Source organism: Natrix helvetica (genome assembly GCF_964273705.1).
Source record: "Natrix helvetica genome assembly, chromosome: 4".
Classification (NCBI taxonomy): domain Eukaryota; kingdom Metazoa; phylum Chordata; class Lepidosauria; order Squamata; family Natricidae; genus Natrix; species Natrix helvetica.
The window spans coordinates 3,063,442-3,088,052 of NC_138550.1; the positions used below are offsets into that span (position 1 = coordinate 3,063,442).

A 24,611-nucleotide genomic window follows, 5' to 3' on the forward strand; every position below is an offset into this window, starting at 1 on the left:
TATGACCGTTGCTGTGTCCCAAGGGCACGTGATCCCCTTTTGCGACCTTATGTTACTGACTTGCCAACTGCAGTGATTTCCTTAACGACTGTGGCAAGGAAGGTCGTAAAATGGCTCACATAACAAACGCCTCACTTAACAATGGGAATTTGGGGCTCCGTTGTGGTCGTAAGTCGAGGACTACCTGTACAAAAGGTGTTGCTGTAATTCTAAGCTGCTGTGTCTATCATTTAGCCTCCTTTCACATTTAAGCAGCTTTCTAGAAAGATTTCGTCATTTTCCAGCTATTCACTTCTTATTAAAACAATTGCTCTGCAGTCTTCGATGTCTATATTGCTATCATTTCTTACCTAATTCTGTTTTGCTTCCCCAGTTAAAAGCACGCCGGTCTGAATGTAACTCTAAAGCTACTCATGCAAGGAATGAGTATCTCCTCACCTTAGCAGCTGCCAACGCTCACCAAGACCGCTACTATCAAACAGACTTGGTAAACATTATCAAGGTAATGATGAACGATTAAAAAGGCAAATTTAATTGAACCGTTGCGGGTTTTCCCCGTGTTGTTCAATTCTCTTTAACAATGACCTGTAATTTTAACCATAATTATGTAAGTTATAATTGCTGCAAGATCTCATATCTTTCTTCCTCGTAAAGAGAGCATCATCCTGGATTTAAAGTCCAGTATTTGAAATAGTTTAAAGGTATTTAACTCTTAAGGTAGACCTCGACTTATGATTCCAGTGGAGCGCCAGGTTTTTGTTGCTAAGTGAGACAGCTGTCGAGCGAGTTTCATCCCACTTTATGACCGCGTTTGCCACAGTTGTTAAGTGAATCGTTGCAGTTGTTAAGTTAGTAACACCGTAGTGAATTGATTCTGGCTTCCCCGTTGACTTGGCTTGTCAGAAGGTTGCAAAAGGGGATCGCGTGACCCCCGGAAGCTGCGCCCATCAGTTAGAAAGTGTCCAAATATTGATCACGTGACCTCAGAGATATTGTTATGGTCGTAAGTGTGAAAAATGGTCATAAGTCACTTTTTGTGGGGAGTGGGAAGATGGATGAATTGATAGATCAAAAGAGAGAGAGAGAAGATAAATAGATGAGGCATACGTTGATAAAAGAAGTGTAGGTAGGTAGATAGAGGTATAGATTGGATGGAGGTATAGGTAGGCAGGGGAATAGATGGATGGATGGGGGGATGGATGGATAGATAGATGGACAGATAGGTATGGATGGATGGATGGATGGATAGAGGTGGATGGATGGATGGATGGATGGATGGATGGATGGATAGAGATGTATGTATGTATGTATGGATAGTTAAATAGAGATAGATAGATAGATAGATAGATAGATAGATAGATAGATAGATAGATAGATAGATAGATGATAGATAGATAGATAGATAGATAGATAGATGATAGGGGTGTGGATGGATGGATGGATGGATGGATGGATGGATGGATGGATGGATGGATGGATAGAGAGATAGAGAGATAGAGAGATAGATAGAGAGGGGTGGGTGGGTGGGTGGGTGGGTGGATGGATAGATAGATAGATAGATAGATGATAGATAGATAGATGATAGATAGATAGATAGATAGATAGATAGATAGATAGATAGATAGATAGATAGATGTTGTTAGTCGAAAATTTTCCTCTGGAGTCCATTTAAGCTCACACCGACTGCTTCTGTGACTCCATCCATCCACCTCCTTCTCTGCCGTCCCCTTCTTCTTCTTTTGCCCTCCATCGTTCCCAGCATGAGGCTCTTCTCCAGGGAGTCCTTGCTTCTCATCAGGTGGCCAAAGTATTTGAGTTTCCTCGTCATTATCTGGGCTTTGAAAGAGCAGTTGGGGTTGATCTCCTCTAGGACTGACCGCTTGGATGGCCTTGCAGTCCAAGGGACCCGCTAGATAGGTGTGCAGACAGACAGAAAGAGACACACAGACAGACAAGACAGATACAGGTAATGAATAGATAGACTGACAATATGGATAGATAGATAAATAAGCATACTCTACTGGCATTTTGCAAATGGTTATTTTCTTTTTTCTTTTTTCTTTTTATATTTTATTTGTGAAGTATGACAAACCAACAATGATAAATAATGATCAATAAGTTGCAATTAATATATATATATATATATATATATATATATATATATATATATATATATATATATATATATATATATATATCCTTATTCCTTACTGAACACCACCCCGCCAATGGCCTTCCCATTCAGAATTCCTAAGGTCCTTTAAAAAAAAAAAAAGAAAGGCCCCGTAAAATAGCAGAGGTTTCCCCCCCTAAGACGGTCTTTCATCCTCATCTGCCCCATTTAACACCCCGGTTTCGTCTGGCTGCGGCCCAGCCTCCCTTCCCTGGCGCCCACGGCTTTTGCAGAGGTGTTGCGTGGGGTTTTGTGAATGTGGCAACCCCAGCCCATCTGGAAAAGCCTGTCACCGTTTGTCCCCTTCCAAAATCCGTTGAAGAATAAACCCAGCTGCCTAAAAATAACCAGAGAGGAGCTATTCACAGATTCTTGGTGGAGCTGTGGCGGAAAGACAACGAGGCCAAATAATAATTTTGGCCAGTTAAATGGCCAATCGTGCTTCACCGTTTGTGAATCGAGCTGGTTGAAATTATCCCTAAATAACAGCAGCTGGCAGGAGGGAAGCCGGAAAGATTTTGTTTTACACAAGTCGTAAACAAGGGTGGAATACAAGCAGTCCTCGACTTACAACGGCTCATTTAGTGACCGTTCAAAGGTACAATGGCACTGAAAAAGTAACAGTACCATTTATTAAAAATTACAACCTTGGTATTATCCCTATGATTACATCATCAAAATTCAGATGCTTGGTAAATGCTTCATACTTACGACCGCTGCAGGGTCCTGATCCCCTTTTGCGACCTTCTGACAAGCCAAGTCAATGGGGAAGCCAGATTCTTTTAACGACCGGTTTACTAACTTATCGACAGCAATGATTCGCTTAACAACGGTGCCAAGAAAAGTCGTGAAATGAGGCAAAACCCACTTAGCAAATGTCTCACTCTTCTTCAGTGTTGGAGCACCCACAATTTCTGGTGGCAAGCTGTTCCGCTGGTTAATTGTTCTCACTCTTAGGACGTTTCTCCTGCTGCTGGGAAGGCACCTTGGAGGTCTTCTAGTCCAACCCCCTGCTAAAATAGGAACCCCTAGATAGTGGTGAAATTCATTTTTTTTACTACCGGTTCGGTGGGTGTGATTTGGTGGGCGTGGTGTGGCATGGTGCGCGTGGCAAGGGAAGGATACTGTAAAATCCCCATTCCCTCCTCACTCCAGGGGAAGGATACTGCAAAATCCCCATTCCCTCCCCACTCCAGGGGAAGGATACTGTAAAATCCCCATTCCCTCCCCGCTCCAGGGGAACGATACTGCAAAATCCCCATTCCCTCCCCACTCCAGGGGAAGGATACTGCAAAATCCCCATTCCCTCCCCACTCCAGGGGAAGGATACTGCAAAATCCCCATTCCCTCCCCACTCCAGGGGAAGGATACTGCAAAATCCCCATTCCCTCCCCACTCCAGGGGAAGGATACTGCAAAATCCCCATTCCCTCCTCACTCCAGGGGAAGGATACTGCAAAATCCCCATTCCCTCCCCAATCCAGGGGAAGGATACTGCAAAATCTCCATTCCCTCCCCACTCCAGGGGAAGGATACTGCAAAATCTCCATTCCCTCCTCACTCCAGGGGAAGGATACTGCAAAATCCCCATTCCCTCCCCACTCCAGGGGAAGGATACTGCAAAATCCCCATTCCCTCCCCAATCCAGGGGAAGGATACTGCAAAATCCCCATTCCCTCCTCACTCCAGGGGAAGGATACTGCAAAATCCCCATTCCCTCCCCAATCCAGGGGAAGGATACTGCAAAATCCCCATTCCCTCCCCACTCCAGGGGAAGGATACTGCAAAATCCCCATTCCCTCCTCACTCCAGGGGAAGGATACTGCAAAATCCCCATTCCCTCCCCACTCCAGGGGAAGGATACTGCAAAATCCCCATTCCCTCCCCAATCCAGGGGAAGGATACTGCAAAATCTCCATTCCCTCCCCATTCCAGGGGAAGGATACTGCAAAATCTCCATTCCCTCCCCGCTCCAGGGGAAGGATACTGCAAAATCCCCATTCCCTCCCCACTCCAGGGGAAGGATACTGCAAAATCCCCATTCCCTCCCCACTCCAGGGGAAGGATACTGTAAAATCTCCATTCCCTCACCACTCCAGGGGAAGGATACTGCAAAATCCCCATTCCCTCCCCACTCCAGGGGAAGGATACTGCAAAATCCCCATTCCCTCCCCACTCCAGGGGAAGGATACTGCAAAATCCCCATTCCCTCCCCACTCCAGGGGAAGGATACTGCAAAATCCCCATTCCCTCCCCACTCCAGGGGAAGGATACTGCAAAATCCCCATTCCCTCCCCACTCCAGGGGAAGGATACTGCAAAATCCCCATTCCCTCCTCACTCCAGGGGAAGGATACTGCAAAATCCCCATTCCCTCCCCAATCCAGGGGAAGGATACTGCAAAATCTCCATTCCCTCCCCACTCCAGGGGAAGGATACTGCAAAATCTCCATTCCCTCCTCACTCCAGGGGAAGGATACTGCAAAATCCCCATTCCCTCCCCACTCCAGGGGAAGGATACTGCAAAATCCCCATTCCCTCCCCAATCCAGGGGAAGGATACTGCAAAATCCCCATTCCCTCCTCACTCCAGGGGAAGGATACTGCAAAATCCCCATTCCCTCCTCCCTCCAGGGGAAGGATACTGCAAAATCCCCATTCCCTCCCCACTCCAGGGGAAGGATACTGCAAAATCCCCATTCCCTCCTCACTCCAGGGGAAGGATACTGCAAAATCCCCATTCCCTCCCCACTCCAGGGGAAGGATACTGCAAAATCCCCATTCCCTCCCCAATCCAGGGGAAGGATACTGCAAAATCTCCATTCCCTCCCCATTCCAGGGGAAGGATACTGCAAAATCTCCATTCCCTCCCCGCTCCAGGGGAAGGATACTGCAAAATCCCCATTCCTTCCCCGCTCCAGGGGAAGGATACTGTAAAATCTCCATTCCCTCCCCACTCCAGGGGAAGGATACTGTAAAATCTCCATTCCCTCACCACTCCAGGGGAAGGATACTGCAAAATCCCCATTCCCTCCTCACTCCAGGGGAAGGATACTGCAAAATCCCCATTCCCTCCCCAATCCAGGGGAAGGATACTGCAAAATCTCCATTCCCTCCCTATTCCAGGGGAAGGATACTGCAAAATCTCCATTCCCTCCCCATTCCAGGGGAAGGATACTGCAAAATCTCCATTCCCTCCCCGCTCCAGGGGAAGGATACTGCAAAATCCCCATTCCTTCCCCACTCCAGGGGAAGGATACTGTAAAATCTCCATTCCCTCCCCACTCCAGGGGAAGGATACTGTAAAATCTCCATTCCCTCACCACTCCAGGGGAAGGATACTGCAAAATCCCCATTCCCTCCTCACTCCAGGGGAAGGATACTGCAAAATCCCCATGCCCTCCCCAATCCAGGGGAAGGATACTGCAAAATCTCCATGCCCTCCCCATTCCAGGGGAAGGATACTGCAAAATCTCCATTCCCTCCCCGCTCCAGGGGAACGATACTGCAAAATCCCCATTCCCTCCCCACTCCAGGGGAAGGATACTGCAAAATCCCCATTCCCTCCCCACTCCAGGGGAAGGATACTGCAAAATCCCCATTCCCTCCCCACTCCAGGGGAAGGACACTGCAAAATCCCCATTTCCTCCCCACTCCAGGGGAAGGATACTGCAAAATCCCCATTCCCTCCCCATTCCAGGGGAAGGATACTGCAAAATCCCCATTCCCTCCTCACTCCAGGGGAAGGATACTGCAAAATCCCCATTCCCTCCTCACTCCAGGGGAAGGATACTGCAAAATCCCCATTCCCTCCTCACTCCAGGGGAAGGATACTGCAAAATCCCCATTCCCTCCCCACTCCAGGGGAAGGATACTGCAAAATCCCCATTCCCTCCTCACTCCAGGGGAAGGATACTGCAAAATCCCCATTCCCTCCCCACTCCAGGGGAAGGATACTGCAAAATCCCCATTCCCTCCCCACTCCTGGGTGAAGGATAGTGTGGAATCCCCACCCCCTCCTTACTCCTGGGAGAAGGATACTGCAAAATCCCCATTCCCTCCTCACTCCAGGGGAAGGATACTGCAAAATCCCCATTCCCTCCTCACTCCAGGGGAAGGATACTGCAAAATCCCCATTCCCTCCCCACTCCAGGGGAAGGATACTGCAAAATCCCCATTCCCTCCTCACTCCAGGGGAAGGATACTGCAAAATCCCCATTCCCTCCTCACTCCAGGGGAAGGATACTGCAAAATCCCCATTCCCTCCCCACTCCAGGGGAAGGATACTGCAAAATCCCCATTCCCTCCCCACTCCAGGGGAAGGATACTGCAAAATCCCCATTCCCTCCTCACTCCAGGGGAAGGATACTGCAAAATCCCCATTCCCTCCCCACTCCAGGGGAAGGATACTGCAAAATCCCCATTCCCTCCCCACTCCAGGGGAAGGATACTGCAAAATCCCCATTCCCTCCCCACTCCTGGGTAAAGGATAGTGTGGAATCCCCACCCCCTCCTTACTCCTGGGAGAAGGATACTGCAAAATCCCCATTCCCTCCTCACTCCAGGGGAAGGATACTGCAAAATCCCCATTCCCTCCTCACTCCAGGGGAAGGATACTGCAAAATCCCCATTCCCTCCTCACTCCAGGGGAAGGATACTGCAAAATCCCCATTCCCTCCCCACTCCAGGGGAAGGATACTGCAAAATCCCCATTCCCTCCCCACTCCTGGGTGAAGGATAGTGTGGAATCCCCACCCCCTCCTTACTCCTGGGAGAAGGATACTGCAAAATCTCCATTGCCACCCCACTCTGGGGCAGCCAGAGGTAGCATTTGCCAGTTCTCCAGACTACTTTAAATTTCCGCTACCTGTTCTCCAGAACCTATCAGAACCTGCTGGATTTCACCCCTGCCCCTACTCCAGAGGTCTCTCACCTTGGCAATTTTAAGGTCTGCTGGCTGAGGAATTCTGGGAGTTGAAGTCCACAAGTGTTAAAGTTGCCAAGGTTGGAGACCCCTGCCCTACAGCATTCCGGACAAATTGGTTGTCCCATCCAGTCTTGCTCACCATCCAATGCTCTTCCCTTGGAAAAGAACTCCACCGTCTTTGCTGCTCCTTTGGAAGCTCGGCCTCCTGACCATTAGACCTCTTGCCGAAATTGGCACACCGTTTATTTATAGAGCTCAGATTACGGCTCCATATCCCTGCCTCCGTTCGGACTCTCTTTCTGAAGGTGAAACGGCCTCCGAGACGAGTGCTTTTAAAAGCTCCGCGCCAGGCAGCCCTTTCCAACGGCGGCCTAAATTATTCATGCCATCAAGCAAGAGGATCCAAAAATCAATTTAATGTCACTTTTCCTAGATAGCCTGCATGCCTCTTTAATAATTTACGGGCGCTAACTCTCCTTCCTCCTCCTCCTCCTTTCCCCTCAAAACAAATCAAAATATTAATAATAATTACAGCAGAAAAATACCATCCGCCTCGGCCTGAGAGAGCTATTTTCATTTCTGCCCTATACGTAGTCCATAAATCTGGAAATGCTGGTAATTTAATAGCCAGGATGTGGTTCTGATGTGCAGGGTTTGGAAACAGGAACGGAGAACAAGGTTTATTTTAGCCCCGCTAGTCCTTGACTTACGACAGTCCCTTTAGTGACCCTTCGTGGTTACAACAGCAATGAGAAAAGTGACTTGTGGCCATTTTTCACACTTACGACCGTCGCGGTGGTCAGAATTCAGGCACTGGGCAACTGGCTGATACTTAATGACGGTCGCAGTGTTCCGGGGTGACGTGATCCGCTTTTGCGACCTTCCGACCAGCAGAGTCAATAGGGAAGCCAGAGTCACTTAACAACCGTGTCATTCACGGAACAACTGCAGTGATCTGCTTAACACAGGGGTGTCCAAACTTGGGAACTTTTAAGACTTGTGGACTTCAACTCCCAGAATTCCCCAGCCAGCTCTGCTGGCTGGGGAATTCTGGGAGTTGAAGTCCACAAGTCTTAAAAGTTCCCAAGTTTGGACACCCCTGGCTTAACAGCTGTGATAAGCAGAGTCGTAGAATGGGGCAACTGTCTCGCTTAGCAACATAACTTGGGCTCAACTTTGGTCGTAAACCAGACCCCCTGATTTAGATTCCCTAGAATTAGAATTGGAATTAGCCGGTTCGAGCGAAGTGGTTGTTAAGTGGCTGGCTGGCCCTGCCCCTTCCAGGAGTCTCCACACACCCTGGTTTGGCTCCTAGGTAAGTGCAGGGAGGCCTACTAGGCCCAAAATGGGGCACAGGGGTTCCCCCCCTCCCTTCCCCTTCCCCCTCGTAGCCCGTTTTTGCTCCCGGGAGGCTCCCGGGAGGCTGCAAGCAGCAGTAGAGCTAAAATGGGGCGCAGGAAGTGCAGCGTCATTGTCCCCGGCCCATTTTTGCTGCAGGGAAGCCTATTAGGCCCAAAACAGGGTGCGGGAAGTGCAGCGCACACGCACACACACCGCGGCCCATTTTTGCTCCTAGGGGGAGGCCAAATGTTGTTTGTCACAACCCATGGCTACACCCACCCAGCTGGTCATTAGGGCAGAGAACTACTTGTTAATTTATTTGAATCCCACCACTGATTAGAATAGGGAATAGAATAGAATTAAGAATAGGAATAAGAATTAGAATAAAATTAGAATTAGAATTAGAATTAGAATAAGAATAAGAGTACAATACAATAGAATAGGGAATGGAATGGAATACAGAATGAATGGAAAAGAATAGAATTAGAAATAGGAATAAGAATAGAATTAGAATACAATACATAAAATAGAATAGAATACAATAGAATAGGGAATGGAATGGAATATAGAATGAATGGAATAGAATAGAATAGAATAGGAATAAGAATAGAATTAGAATACAATACAATAGGGAATGGAATAGAATGGAATGGAATACAGAATGACTAGAATAGAATTAGGAATAAGAATAGAATTAGAAATAGGAATAGGAATAAGAATAGGATTAGATTTAGATTTAGAATTAGAATAGAATACAATAAAATAGGATACAATAGAATAGGGAATGGAATAGAATGGAATAGAATAGAATAGAATAAGAACAGAATAACAGAGTTGTAAGGGGCCTTGGAGGTCTTCTAGTCCAACCCCCTGCTCAGGCAGGAAACCCTACACACCATTTCAGACTTTCAGGGATTTTTTTTTAAACCAAGATCCTTCTTTGTCGGCTTTTTTACGTGGTCGTCTCCCACCTCCTGTCTGAATGTTAGATTTTTGTTCAAGATATCTCTTTTCATTTCCCTGGCACCGTAGAGAGATTCCTACAGGGCATTCTTAACATCCCAGCCGCCGCCGCCCCCACCAGCCTCCGCTTAGCGTTTAAGCTTTTGCCTTCATGAATAAACCATGGGAGCCTCTGAAGTTCCCGGCCTTTCATTTAGGTTCAAAAGCAATCACGTTTTCTTTCTTTTTTTTCCCCTTCCCCCTGGTTGCGATCTCTTCAGATTGCAGCACGAGTGAGTTGCATCTTCCCCCAGCCGCCCCTTCTCTCCTCTGTCCGTGACCTGCTGTAAAGAGGTTATTGCACCTTCCCTTGCAAAGGTTTCTCAGATAATTAGCCTCCCCTTTTCACTTAAATCTGAATTGTATCATCTCATCCCTGTTGTAACCTCTTCATCTGTTAAGTGTTGGTAGGGCTTTAGCACTGACCCCCCCCACCCCACCCCCAAAAAAACATTCATTTAAAAATAAAATAAAATTTGCAAGTCTCAGGATTTATCCACGGGATGATATCTGTCCCTTCCTCTCTTTTTATTTTTGGTTACAAATTTTAAAACCTCTTTACAAACAAAAGTCCCTCCCCCCCCCCCTTTTTTTTTTTTACATTTTCTCTTATGCCTAATTAATTTTACATCACGTTATCATTTCTCATTCGGCCCCACATTTTCTTACCCTATTTCCATCTTAAATTTAATTTTTTCTTAACAAATGAACAAAATCATTTTTCGCCCTTACAGAAAAAAATATACCAACTTTGTCTCTTCGTTTTCCATTCTTTATTTCTAGTTTCTGTATGCAGCATATATCATCAAATTCCATTTTAATATATTGAGCATTTTACTTAATTGGGTATCCACACTTAACAATATTATCATATTTAACTATATTTCGTCAACAGTATCAACATATTTCATTTTCTACCAATATCTTTATTTTTTTACCTTCCTCCTTTCCTAACCATTTTCTCTTAACTCATCTCTTTTTCTCTTTAACATTCTATTTTTCTTCAGCTTTCTTTTTCTCCTTCTGTCTCCTATTCTTTTTTTCTTTATTTTTTTTTAATTTTCAAACATACAAATACAAAAAAAAACCTTAGACCTAGACTACAATTGCACAATGCATTAGAACTTCATACTCCTTCTTATAGCAGTTTCAAATCGGTACAATTCTCTTTATACTGTTTCCCGTTCTAATAGGTTTCACTTAAGTTTTACCATTTTAACCCTCCTATTTTGTTATCTTTTGTTTATCTATCTAATGTATTGGCTGTTTACCTCTAATGTTTAATTTCTCTTGAGTACGAATATAACCCCGCTGGGGTGAAATAAATATATATATTTATTTAGGCATACCAGGGGTTGTAACACAAATACTGTGTGTGTGTGTGTGTGTGTGTGTGTGTGTGTGTGTGTGTTACAACCCCTGGTATGCCTAAATATGGGAGGAAGCTCACTCCTCCCTCTTTCTGTCCTTCGGCTCATCACAGAAAACCATCCAGGCAGAAAACCATATTTTTATTTTTAATGTTGCCTTTTTTTTATATTTGTGTTGTATGGCTAGCTGATGAGAGCTAAATAGCTTGAAATGGATCTATACTAGTCTCCCTTTATTTATTTATCAGCACAAATACAACACACACACATATATATATAACAATCCTCCTTAACTTCTAGTTTTTAACTTTGTTGAATTCTTTCATTAATCATTGTTTCTTTCCTCCAATCACCTGTGTCTGTCTCCTACTCTTAAATTCCCTTTTTTTCTTCTTCTTTTTTCCTTTTCTATGTCTTCTGAGTTTCCCCTATCATTCTTCTATAATTTATTTGGGTAACCATCCCTTGAGTTCCTCTTTTTTGCTCCCCGCTATTTCTCTCTTTGCTTTCAGATTGTTTTTTTCTTGGATAGTATTTTCTTTTTTCTCTCTCTGTTCTTTTTGTGTCTCTATAAATCTCCTAGATTGCCTAGCTGGCTTTTATTTTCAGATTTCCCCCCACACTAATAGTCTTTTGCCTCTCTTTTGTATTTCCCTGTATCAGTTCCTCTCCAGCATCCTGTTCTGTATATTTCAATGGTTTTTCTGGTTCTTTAATACCTTTTAGTGTTGAGCATGCATCTTTTAACATTTCAAGTATTTCTTCAAACACCCCACATCCCCATGTTCAAATTTAACAAGTTTTTGAGGGATGTTATCTGTCCCTTCTGTAGCTGTGTATAGGTAGTCCAACCGTTCATTCAGTGACTGTGTGAAGCAGTGACGTGCGGTGAGGTTTATGACTGGTGAGGCACTGACACAGTGCTGGGTTTCAAATATTTTTAGACTTGTGGACTTCAACTCCCAGAATTCCACAGCCAGGCATGCTCAGTTCCAATTTAAAGCGACAGCATTTGTTTTTCTCCTTTGCTCCTTCTTTCTTTTTCTTTTTCTTCTCCTTCCCCTCCTTCCTCCCTCTCTCCCTTCCTCCCCCTCTCTCAAACACACACACACACACACACACACACACACAGAAGTTGAATTGGACTATCTCTCCTACCCCTTCCCTCTCTCTCACTCTCAAATAAACCCCCACACACACAAAAGGTGGATTGGATATCTTTTCCAGTGGCTTGAAAGCAGCTCCTCTGCCATCCCCCCCCCCCCCATTCCCCTGCTGCCTTTCCCAAACACATCCACCATTGCAAATGCAGCCTGCTGTCTGGGTGGGAAATGCCTGGAACACAATAAAGCCCACCCACCACCTGCTGCTGGCAGGCTGGGGTGAGAGGAGAGGCAGAGAAGCTGGAGGGGAGCCAAGCCGAGCCTTCCAAAAGAAAGAGGCTGGGGGGAAGTGTGTGTACTACAGCATGGCTCTTTGCCTGGCTTCCTGCCTCCTCCTGTGGTCTCCTCAGTGCTCGCTTGTGCTCTCCCTCCCCAAGTGTAGTTTGATTGCAGGTGGAGCCACGTTGCCTTTTCACACTTGTAATCAGTGAAGCTGGGCTAGATTTTCATATAGTTTTATCCAGCTGTGTGTGTGAGAGAGAGAAATGAATGGGGGCCTGGGGAGGAAGTCACTACACTTGGGGAGGGAGAGCACCAGTGAGGTTAAGCAGAGTCATCCACGGTGAGGCAGCAACTAGCTCAGCTTTTTCCTTTTACTTTTTTTTTTCATGATGAGAGTGGTGAGGCTGTGCCTCACCTGCCTCACCTGACTGCACGTCACTGGTGTGAAGTTACAATCCCGCTGGGGGGGGGAAATGTATGATTTATGACCAGTTCTCACACTTATAACTGTTGCAGCATCGCCATGGTGACGCGGTCAAAATGTGATTTCTTGGCAACAGGCATGTACTTATGACGGTTGTGGTGTCCCGTTTGTGACCTTCCCTTGGTTTCCGACATGCGAAGTCAATGGAGGAAGCCATATTCGCTTAATGACCACGCATGGTTCACTTAACAACTTCACTGACCCGCTTAACAACCATGGGGGGAAAGGTTGTAAAATGAGGCATGACTCACTTAACAACTGTTTCATTTAGCGATGAAATTGTTTGGGTTCAGTAGCTCGGGGTTGAAATATGGACTGCTTGGTGCTCTCTGAGCTGGGTGGTTTTCTTGCAGACGTTTCATGACCCAACAATGTAACATCATCAGTGTTAGAAGGGAAGACGGTTGTAGAATGGAGGGGAGGAAGAGGAAGAGAAGGAGGACTGGGATCCTTGGTGCTGTCTGGGCTTGGTTGTTTGCTTGCAGACGTTTTAATACCCAACTAGGTAATATTATCAGTGCTAGAATGGAGTAGGGTTTAATCTCTGTTTGTATACTGCTGGCTTGTTCTGTCAGTGTTGGTTAACTGTGTTTAAATGCGGCAATGATGTCATGAGTTTACAATGGTTTGTGTGTTGTTTCTGAGATGTTTTTGACGCACAGCGTACGAGTTTCATTTCGTGTCCCCTGTTTTTCTTTCTCTTCGGTTTTGGGTGGTTTGATCCTTAATTATCTCATTTTTCAGAGTTTCCCAACTCTTCTTTTTCCCTTTTTAAGATTTCCATCCATGGAAACCATCCTATTTTCCCCCCCTCGCTAGTTTACTGGTGTTGCAAAAAGCATTTTTCCCGAATGCCACACCCAGTGTGTACAGCTTTTCTTTCTCTACCTCCTTTCCATTTTTTCTCTTCTTTTTCTTTTCTTTTGCAACGAGGCTTGTGATCTGAGATCTTTACATATTGGGGGGCCCAGTGGCTTTCTCGTCTCCTTGACATGGTGCTTTTTCTCAGGCCTGACATGTTTTTTGGAATTTATCCAATTTCAGACATAATAACAAGTATTGATTCCTGCTGACTTGGAATATTTTTCTTGGTTGTTTTTTTTTTTTTTTTTTTTTTTGAAAAGATGCTCCTGTGGAGGAAAATTGGCAGAAGTGATCTGGCCTTTTATGGGTTTTTTTTTTTTTTTAATCTTTCAAATGTTCTACGGGTAGTCCTCAAGTTAGGATCACAATGGAGCCCCAAAGTTATGTTGCTTAAGTGAAACATTTGTTAAGTGAGCTCCCCCCCCCATTTTACAACTTTCCTTGCCACGGTTGTTAAGTGAATCATCGCATTTATTAACTTGGCAACACGGTTGTTAAGTGAATCTGGATTCTGTATTGACTTTTGCTTTTCAGGAGGTTTCCAAAAGGGGATCACGTGATCCCCGGATATTACAACGGTCATAAATATGAGTCAGTTGCCAAGCATCCTGATTTTGATCACGTGACCATGGGGATGGTCGTAAGTGTGAAAAGTAGTCGTAAGTCATTTTTCTCAATGCAGTGCAGTTGTAACTAAAAATAGGAGGAGAAAGATGTGTTGGATATGTTAGAATAGAATGCCAGAGTTGGAAGGGACCTTGGAGGTCTTCTAGTCCAACCCCCTGCCTAGGCAGGAAATCTTATAACATTTCAGACAAATGGCTCGCCAACATCTTCTTAAAGACTTCCAGTGTTGGGGCTTTCACAACTTCTGGAGGCAAATTCTGTTCCACTGGTTAATTGTTCTAACTCTCAGGAAATTTCTCCTAAGTTGCTTCTCTCCTGGATTAGTTTCCACCCATTGCTTCTTGTTCTACCCTCAGGTGCCTTGGAGAATACTTTGACTGCCTCTTCTTTGTGGCAACCCCTGAGATATTGGAACACTGCTATCATGTCTCCCCTAGTCCTTCTTTCTATTAAACTAGACATATCCAGTTCCTGCAACCGTTCTTCATATGTTTTGGCCTCCAGTCCCCTAATCATCTTTGTTGCTCTTCTCTGCACTCTTTCTAGAGTCTCCACATCTTTTCTACATCGTGGAGACCAGAACTGAATGCAGTATTCCAAGTGTGGCCTTACCAAGGCCTTATAAAGTGGTATTAACCCTTCACGTGATCTTGATTCTATCCCTCTGTTGATGCAGCCTAGAACTGTGTTGGCTTTTTTGGCAGCTGCTGCCCACGGCTAGCTCCTAAATGTAGAACCTTTTACTCTTTTCACCATTGAATTTCATTTTGTTAGATAGTGCCCAATGTTCAAGTTTGTTTGTTTAGGCAGGAAACAGTACACCAACGATGGCGAACCTTCGGCACCAGAACGTGTGTGAATGCGCTTGTCGGGGCACTGGAAACCTGAAGACCAGCTGGCCGATGCACGCATGCCTGTTTTTTTCCCCCCTTTTCAGATTGTTTTGGGGGCATTTTCTGACCATTTTCTGGCCAATTTTGCCCTGAAAACCGCCTAAAAATGCCTGAAAACAGCCCCAAAAAGGACCAAAAACACCCAAAAAACAGGGTGGTTTTGGGGCATTTCTTGAGCAATTTTCTAGCTCTTTCCTGGCCATTTTTGGCCTGAAAACATCCCCAAAAAGGCCTGAAACAAGGCCAAAAACATCCCCAAAACAGGCTGGATTTTGGGCATTTCTTGTGCCATTTTCAGGCCGTTTTCCAGCGCTCCGGTGCCCGCAAAGACCAGCTGGCAACGGTGCTCGTGCCCACAGAGAGAGCTCTGCATGCCAAAGGTTCACCCTCAGGGCCCTTCAGATAAATGGTTATCTCATCTCTCCACGTTCACTTCCTTGAGTTATTTGTAAAAATAATAATAAAGGCAGGAGGCAGGGTGGATTTGATTTAAATCAAATTGACGATTTGAATCACTAGTAAAAAAAAGCTTGATTTAAATCAACTCGATTTAAACCAGAATTTTTAAAGAGCAGCTGTCATCTCCGTCCCGCATCCTCCTCTGACCCCTTGTTGACTCAGTCCCAATATTTCAGATTATACGTAGCCTCCTCATGCTACATAACTAGGCTCCGTTTCAGGCTGAATAAACTCAATTATGAATGTATCTTAAATAGAAAACTACCTTTAGATAGATTTTTTTTTTTTTACTCCCAAAGCGTTTTATTAAAACAAATTTGATAAAAATAAAGTCCGGTTTAAATTTTTTTAAAAAAAGATTTAAATGTTTTTTAAAAAGTCTGATTTTATTTATTTATTTATTTATTGTAAAAGCCATCGACTTTTATGCACCCTTGCAGGAGATCTAAACAAAGAATAGATAAATCGGATTAAGGCGTTAAGGTGACTTCGTGACGTGAACAAAGAAAGTATGAAAACAAATATTTGCTTTCCTTTACTTCCTTGTAAAGCACAGACTTCCAATTGCTGTTCATATAGGAAGAAAGCAGTACGTTTTTTTAGCTGCATTTGTGACCTGCTTTCCCCCCCCCTTTTTTGGATAAATTTGGTGATGTACTGACTTCTCTTGGTGCTGTTTCTTCATTTCCTGCCCGTGCGGCTTCGTGAAATCTGAACCCCATGGCTGATAAGTTTTGTTTCAGATTTAGGAAGTGGTTTTTGGTAGCTGATTTCTCTTCGCTATAATGGGGAGTGGTCCAGAAACAGGTGCAACATTCAGTGTCAAAACAAAAAGGAGCAATTGAAGAGCATTTAAGTCAAGTGATTAATTGGTGGGGCTGAAGGTTGACTCAGCCTTCCGTCCTTTCTTCCGAGGTCGGTGAAATGAGGACCCAGATTGTCGGGGGGGGGGGGAATATGCTGCCTATAAATGGCTAAGAGAGGGCTAGAAAGCGATATATAAGTCTAAGTGCTATTCCTTCCTCTCTTCCTTCTCTTTCCCTTTCCCTTTTTTTCTCCTTCCTCCTCCACTTCTTTCCTTTTCCCTTTTCTTTTCTCTTTCACATTCTTTCCCTCCTTCCTTCCCTTCCCTTCCCTTTTTCCTTCTCCTTCCTCTTCCTTCCCCACCTCCTCCTTCGGGCGAGATGGTGGCACAGTGGTCAGAATGCAGTATTGCAGACTAACTCTGCCCATTGCCAGCAGTTCGATCCAGACCAACTCAAGATGGACTCAGCATTCCATCCTGCCAAGGTCGGCAAAATGAGATTACATACGATGAACGGTTGCAGGAACCGGGCACGGCTAGTCTAGGGAAGAGAAGGACCAGGGGAGACAGGTTAGCAACCTTCCAATATTTGAGGGGCTGCCACAGAGAGGAGGAAGGGGGTCAAGCTATTTTCCAAAGCACCCGAAATCCAGACAAGGAATAATGGATGGAAACTGACCAAGGAGAGATTCCTGAACGGAAATAAGGAGAAACTTCCTAATGGGGAGAACAATTAATCAGTGGAATAACTTGCCACCAGAAGTTGTGGGTGCTCCATCACTGGAGGCTTTAAAGAAGATGTTGGACAACTATTTGCCTGAAATAGTATAGGGTCTCCTGCCTGAGCAGGGGGTTGGACTAGAAGACCTCCAAGGTCCCTTCCAACTCTCCTATTCTGTTAAATTCACATGCTGGTTTGCTATTAAAAGAGGCTTCCTCTCTCTCTTTCTCTCGCCTGCGAATTGTAAAATGTTTTCTGTCCATGCCCTTTTATCTCAGCTGCTTGTCTGCTGGATGTGTGCTACTCATCAGCTTAAGCCAGGGGTGTCCAAACTTGGGAACTTTAAGACTTGTGGACTTCAACTCCACAAGTCTTAAAGTTCCCAAGTTTGGACACCCCTGGCTTAAGTGTTTCCCTGCTGACACGATCCAGGGGTCCTTTGACGAGCACTTTGTCCCAAACCTACCAGCTTTGATTTCGAGCAAGCAAAAGTTGGGAAACTTTTCAGAGGTTGCCGGTTTGAGTTCCGTGGCTCAAAATAGCGTCAGGCCAGGCCTCTCATTTCCACCTTGGCCGTCTTGTCTTTAAGAGCTCTAAATCATTGTCATTTCATTCCGACAAAGTGGCAGTTCGGGACACGAGTCTGGAAACACCGAATTAAACGGGGCTCCAACCCTCTATTAGCGGCTTTGTTTAAATAGAATTTAAACGCCGAATTTCCTGTTGTTGGCTTAATGAAGATGGACTTCCACAGGCCACACGGGGAAGCCCAGCTCGATATTCCCTTTAATTTGACCTCACTCCTCGGCTTTTGACTCCCACAAGGAGTCCTTGACTTGCAATGGTTCATTTAGTGACCGTTGGAAGTTAAAACGGCACTGAAAAATGTGACTTACGGTCATTTTTCACACTTAACAACCGTTGCACCCTCCCCATGCTTGACGTGATCAGACTGACTCGTCTTTATGACGGGGTCATTTGACCCCTTTTTGAGTCCAGGGGGGGAGCCAGACTCACTTCACAAGCGCGTTAAGCAGATTCAGCAACCGCAGCGATTCATTTAACGACAATGGCAAGGAAGACGGTAACGTGAAGCAAAATTCACTGAGCCAATGTTTCCACTGAAGCAGCAGAAATGTTGGGCTCCATTCACTTAACAACTATGGCAAAAAGGTCATAGAATCGGGCATGACTCAGTTAAGAAGTGTCTTTGCGTAGCAGTGGAGATTCTGCTCCCGATTTGCGGTCGTAAGTCAAGCATCCCACTGTTGCGTGCTTCAATTCCCATCGTGAGCCTCTCTCAACACAGGAAATCTCCCAGCAATGCTGGAAAGGGCATCCGTGCCTCTTTATGCGCTTCTCCAAATTTCAGCTTTTCATGTGGAGCGCACGGTTGCAAGCAGATGCTTCGAGCAGCCCGAACATTATGCGCAGCTATTTTAATGGGGCGCTCAATTGCACAATGTTTAAACACCGAGGCTTCCCATAGACAAAAAAACGACAAGGGAACCTTAAGCATCCACTTATTAAGCTCTGGGTGATAGATAAAATCAAAGCGATTTGAGAAATGAAAGAATTCGTTTTAATGAAGCCATTCATCCATGGGCCAGAACAAGCGATAAAAACCTCTGTTTGCCATCTCTGGACCGAAGGCAGGTATCCTCAATTTACGACTGTTCGTTCATTGACCGTTCACAGTTACAGGGGGCACAGAAAAAAGTGACTTACGCCCACGGCCGTTGAAGCATCCCCATGGTCATGTGGCCAAACTTGGCAACTGACTCATATTTACGACGGCCGCAGTATCCCAGGGTCATGTGATCCCCTTTGCAAGCAAAGTCAGTGGGGAAGCCTGATTCAATTAACAACCGTGTTACTGACTTAACAACTGCAGTGATTAACTTAACGGCGGCAAGAAAAGTCGCAAAAATGGGGCAAAATTCGCTTTTGGGGGCACTAACTCGCTAAGACACCGGCATTTTAGGCTCAAATTGTGGTCGTAAGTCAAGGACTATCGATTATCTTAATCACTGTCGATTGATTCATCTGGATGGCTTTTCCTTGGTCACTAATAAATTTCTGTTTTTTATTTCCTTTTTCTCTTTTTTGGCATGCAGGCTGTTGATGGCAATGTATATGACCACCTTAAGGATTATTTAATGGTATTCAGCAGGACTGAATTAGAAATATGCCAATCTGTACAAAGCACATTCCAATTTCTTTTGGAAACTTCAAGTCGGGTAAGTTTTGCAATCTCCAAAAATTTGATTTATTTGTTTTTTTTGTCTGATCTTGAAGAAATGGGTAAAAAAAAAGCAGGCGTGAAGTTCAGAGAAGCAGGCAAATGCCACGGGTTCGGTGTTGGCATAAGAACCTGGAGGTGGTGCAGTTGGGAAGGGAGCTGTTCCGGGAGTCCTCGACTTACGGCCATTCATTGAGTGACTGTTCAAAGTTATGGCGATGCTGAAATAAGGGACCTGCAGCATTCCCTTGGTCAATTGATCAGAGTCCAGCGACCCTTTGAAGTTACAAAGACACTGAAAAAGGCGACCCACAACCAGTCCTCGTACGTACGACCATCACAGCATTCCCCATTGTCACGTGATCAGAACATTCAGGCACTTGGCAACTGGCATGTACTTATGACGGTTGCCTCATCCGGGGGGGGAGGGGGAGCGCATCATGTGGATCTCCATTTGCAACCTTCCCAGCCGGTTTCAGACAAGCAAACTCAGTGGGGGGAGCCTGATTTGCTTAATGACCATCTGATTCGTTTAACGACCACCTGATTTACTTCACCGCAGTAATTTTCTCAACAACTACGGCAAAAAAAAGAAAGTCATTAAATGGGACAGAACTCACTCTGCTTTGCTTAGCAGTGGAAATTCCTCTGCTCAATTGTGGTCGTAAGTTGAGGACAACCTGTAGCGGCGTCTTACAACCCATTATCTCTGCCGTCTGTTTTTGCGACCATGGAAAACTGTTCTTCACAATCTTTCTTTCTTTTTTTCCAATTTCAATAAACATCTTTAATTTTAACATATATCCTCCTTTTAAAAAGAAAATGTATATAGTAATTATATTTTTGAACCCCCACCCCACCTCAAACTTATTTTTGGCTGAAATGTGGACCTGGTTACAATTTCCAGCTCTTCTCATCATAATATTGTATAGTTATGCATCATTACACGCCCCAAATTTTTAGTTCTGTCTTTATAATCTCAATAATTTTCCATTATAAGTATGTTTCAAGTTCCCCCTCCATTTTTCCATATCTTTATTTAGCTTACCTTTAATTATCTTTAAATCCTTATTACAATTCCGTTGATCTGCTATATAAAATAACAAGCAATACGCACCTCACTTTTATTTATCTTCTTAAAAGTTCTATATGTATCCATATTTCATATATTTTAAGCTATATTTGATTATCTTTCCATTATCATATTCAATCAATTAGCAACTCAGTTTAATTATCATGTAAAAGAGTAAATCACATACCCCTACTTTATATTCTCCACATAGTAATTTCTAAATATCTGATTTCTTCCTAGTAAGCCTTTTATCCTTTTATCCCAAACTCTAAACTGCTTTTTCTTTCTACTGGATATATCTTCTTCCTTCCTTTATACTCTTTCTTGTTTCTTCCTTTTATGCTCCAGAACGTAGCTAGCGTGTCACTAATTGGGACTCACCAGGTAAAATGTGATCTTACTCCATGTTGGGGATGACCGTTAAATCTTTCAAATGTTCCTATGGGATATTGATATCACCTACTTGCTATACAGTTAGTCCTCGACATAACGGCAATTCATTTAGTGACCGTTCAAAGTTACAAAGGCACTGAAAAAAGCAACTTATGACTGCTTTTCACACTTAACGACCGTTGCAGCAATCAAAATTCAATCGCTTGGCACGTGACCATGGGGATGCTGCAGCGGTCGTAAGTGTGAAAAATGTCCATAAGTCGCATTTTTCCAGTGCTGTCGTAACTTCAAACAATGAGAATATACTGTATCTGCTGAAGAAAACTCCGCATTGGCGACAGGAACGGCATCTGGCCATTCAAATACTCTGCTTGCTCCATTCAGACTCCACCCCCAAAAGAATATGGGGTGGTTAAATGAAGATGGTGATTATTAAAGAAAAAGGATAGAATTGGATTAGACACAATTTTGGAAACTCCAATTAATTTGGAAAAGGAAGCTCTTTGGGAGGAGAGCGAGTAGATTACAACCGCTACTGGATTACTGGTTACTAAACGAACCGTTGTAAATCGAGGACTTGCCTGTCTTGCTCCTTTGCGATTTCTGACACGGGTGTTAAACACGGCTGCTTTTTCTCTTTTTTCAGGTAGTGCGCGATTACAATTTTCAGCTCTTCTTGCAAGAAAACTCAGTCTTTCACAAGCCGCAGTCCTTCCAGTTTCAGCCGTGTGACAGCGACACCGTAAGCCCGCTGTGAACCAGCCCGCCGTGGCTTCCTTTTGTGTGTTTGTGTGTATACGCTTTTCGAGGGCTCCTTCCATTCTGCAAGGAGAACAAGACCAAAACAAAAACAAGAAAACCCCACCCTAAAACACAACAACAAGTTTTGTTGGAGACAGATTTTTACATGAATCCCTGGCAGGGAATTTTTTTTTACAAAACCAGAAACTCACCTGGTACTTTTCAGGTCCTCTAATTAAATTCCCCTTGCTGGCTGAGGGATTCTGGGAGATGAAGTCCAGCAGTCATGAAAGGGCCATAGTTCCCCTTGCTGGCTGAGGGATTCTGGGAGATGAAGTCCATCAGTCACGAAAGGGCCATAGTTCCCCTTGCTGGCTGAGGGATTCTGGGAGATGAAGTCCATCAGTCACGAAAGGGCCATAGTTCCCCTTGCTGGCTGAGGGATTCTGGGAGATGAAGTCCATCAGTCACGAAAGGGCCATAGTTCCCCTTGCTGGTTGAGGGATTCTGGGAGATGAAGTCCATCAGTCACGAAAGGGCCATAGTTCCCCTTGCTGGCTGAGGGATTCTGGGAGATGAAGTCCATCAGTCACGAAAGGGCCATAGTTCCCCTTGCTGGTTGAGGGATTCTGGGAGATGAAGTCCATCAGTCACGAAAGGGCCATAGTTCCCCTTGCTGGTTGAGGGATTCTGGGAGATGAAGTCCAGCAGTCACGAAAGGGCCATAGTTCCCCTTGCTGGCTGAGGGATTCTGGGAGATGAAGTCCATCAGTCACGAAAGGGCCATAGATCCCCTTGCTGGCTGAGGGATTCTGGGAGTTGAAGTCCACCAGTCATAAAAGGGCCATAGTTTCCCTTGCTGGCTGAGGGATTCTGGGAGATGAAGTCCATCAGTCACGAAAGGGCCATAGATCCCCTTGCTGGCTGAGGGATTCTGGGAGATGAAGTCCATCAGTCACGAAAGGGCCATAGTTCCCCTTGCTGGCTGAGGGATTCTGGGAGATGAAGTCCATCAGTCACGAAAGGGCCATAGTTCCCCTTGCTGGTTGAGGGATTCTGGGAGATGAAGTCCATCAGTCACGAAAGGGCCATAGTTCCCCTTGTTGGCTGAGGGATTCTGGGAGATGAAGTCCACCAGTCATAAAACTGCCATAGTTTCCCTTGCTGGCTGAGGGATTTTGGGAGATGAAGTCCATCAGTCACGAAAGGGCCATAGTTCCCCTTGCTGGCTGAGGGATTCTGGGAGATGAAGTCCACCAGTCATAAAAGGGCCATAGTTTCCCTTGCTGGCTGAGGGATTCTGGGAGATGAAGTCCATCAGTCACGAAAGGGCCATAGTTCCCCATGCTGGCTCAGGGATTGTGGGAGTTGCAGTCCCATCTCTCTTAAAATTGCTAAAGTTGAGAAATACTCCCCAAAGAAATGGGGTGCGTTATTATACTCCTCCTTTAACCCCTCCACCTATTTGCAGTGATCTAAATGAACAGCCCCCTCTTTAAGTGGGCCTTTTGATCTGAAATGGGGATCATTTTAGCTCTTTTTCACTGGTTTTATTTTAGCCAGTTAGCCTTCTTGTGCCACCTTATGGGAAAAGAAAGAAACTGATTTTGCTTAATTCAGCTTAATAACCGGTAATATTCTTTCCTGTTTTATTTATTTATTTGTTAAATTTCTATGCCGCCCCTCTCACTGATAAAGCGATTCCGGATGGCTTAAAATGATACACACAAAAAGAATTAACATTTTAAAAAGCTAAGAAAAAGCTAGAACTAAGGAGAGTGATGGTACTAGGATGAGATCTTCTGCTTAACCTGTCAAATTAATCTGATTATTCAGAGGATGATCAGAAAAATCATTCCTCTGATGATTTAAAGGAACTTGTGTGTGTGTGTGTGTGTTTGTGTGTGTTATTTTCCAGCCTATTGCCTTGTTCCGCATTCTAGAACCTCTGCAGAAATTGTTTATGTTAAGCACGATTTACGACCAAAGATGGTCTAAAAACTAATTAGCCGTAAAAAAGCGATTATCTGCTTTGTTTCAAAGAATTAACTCCAATTTATATTTAAAAGATTTACGCCTCGAAATATTTGCAAGCTCATGCATCTCCGACTCCATCGGTGTCCCCCAGATGGCTAAAAAAATAAATAGTGATTTTTTTTCTGGGTTTTGTTTTATTTCTCTCATTTAGTTTTATTTCTAAGCAACAGAAGCACTGGTTTAAAAAGAAGAATAATGCTGGAAGCCTCCCAGAGTCATTTTGTTACGAGATGGGTGGCAAATAAATTCAATAAATAAATAAAATAAGTTTTAAAGCTTTTTGCAAAACTTGTCCTTAGCCCAGAGAGAAAATGAAATGGGGGGAAACGGGTGGGCCTTGATGCAGTGCTACGTTTGAGGAAAGTCAGATAAAACACGGGCGGCCTCCTTATAAATGGCAAATGTGCCCTTGAAATTTTGATACAGGTAGTCCTCGAATTACGACAGTTCATTTAGTGGCCATTCAAAGTTACAACAGCACTGAAAAAAGTGACTTGTGTCCGTTGTTTGATTGATTTTTGCAGCATCCTCATGGCTAGGTGATCAAAATTTGGACACTTGGCAACTAGTTCATATTTATGACGGTTCCAGGGTCGCATGACCTCCTTTTGCGACCTTCTATCAATGGGGAAGCCAGATTCACTTAACAACCCTCTTACTAGCTTAACAACTGTGCTAATTCGCTTAACAACTGTGACAAGAAAGGTCGTAGAATGGAGCAAAACACACTTTACAAATGTCTCACCTAGCAACAGTGATGTTGGGCTCAATTGTGGTCGTAAGTCGAGAACTGTCTGTGGTCCTCTACTTACAACCATTTGTTTAGTGACCATTCAAAGTTACAACGGCACTGAAAAATGACTTGCGGTGGTTTTTCACACTTAACGACCATTGCAGCATCCCCCGTGGTGGTCACGCGATCAAAATTCAAAGTCTCGGCAACCGACGAACAAAGTCAATCCGGAAGCCAGGTTACCAACTTAACGGCCGCAGTTATTAATTTAACAACCGTGTCGTAAAACGGAGCGAGGGTCACTTTACGACCTATATCTCTCTTGGCAATACGGAATTTTGAGCT

The 24,611-nt window shown here is 44.5% G+C and overlaps 2 protein-coding genes across 2 annotated transcripts in view; one reads left to right on the top strand and one right to left on the bottom strand.

Annotated features, from left to right (window-relative positions):
• RELT (RELT TNF receptor) overlaps positions 1 to 24,611 on the bottom strand; it is a 483,787-nt gene that overhangs the window by 443,174 nt on the left and 16,002 nt on the right. The window lies entirely within an intron of this gene.
• Positions 1 to 24,611, top strand: part of FCHSD2 (FCH and double SH3 domains 2) — a 154,405-nt gene that overhangs the window by 94,738 nt on the left and 35,056 nt on the right. Inside the window, exons 8-10 of the mRNA XM_081952364.1 lie at positions 374 to 502; positions 19,166 to 19,288; positions 21,402 to 21,497. Of these exons, the coding sequence (XP_081808490.1) occupies positions 374 to 502; positions 19,166 to 19,288; positions 21,402 to 21,497 (348 nt within the window). The remainder of the gene's footprint in view (positions 1 to 373; positions 503 to 19,165; positions 19,289 to 21,401; positions 21,498 to 24,611) is intronic.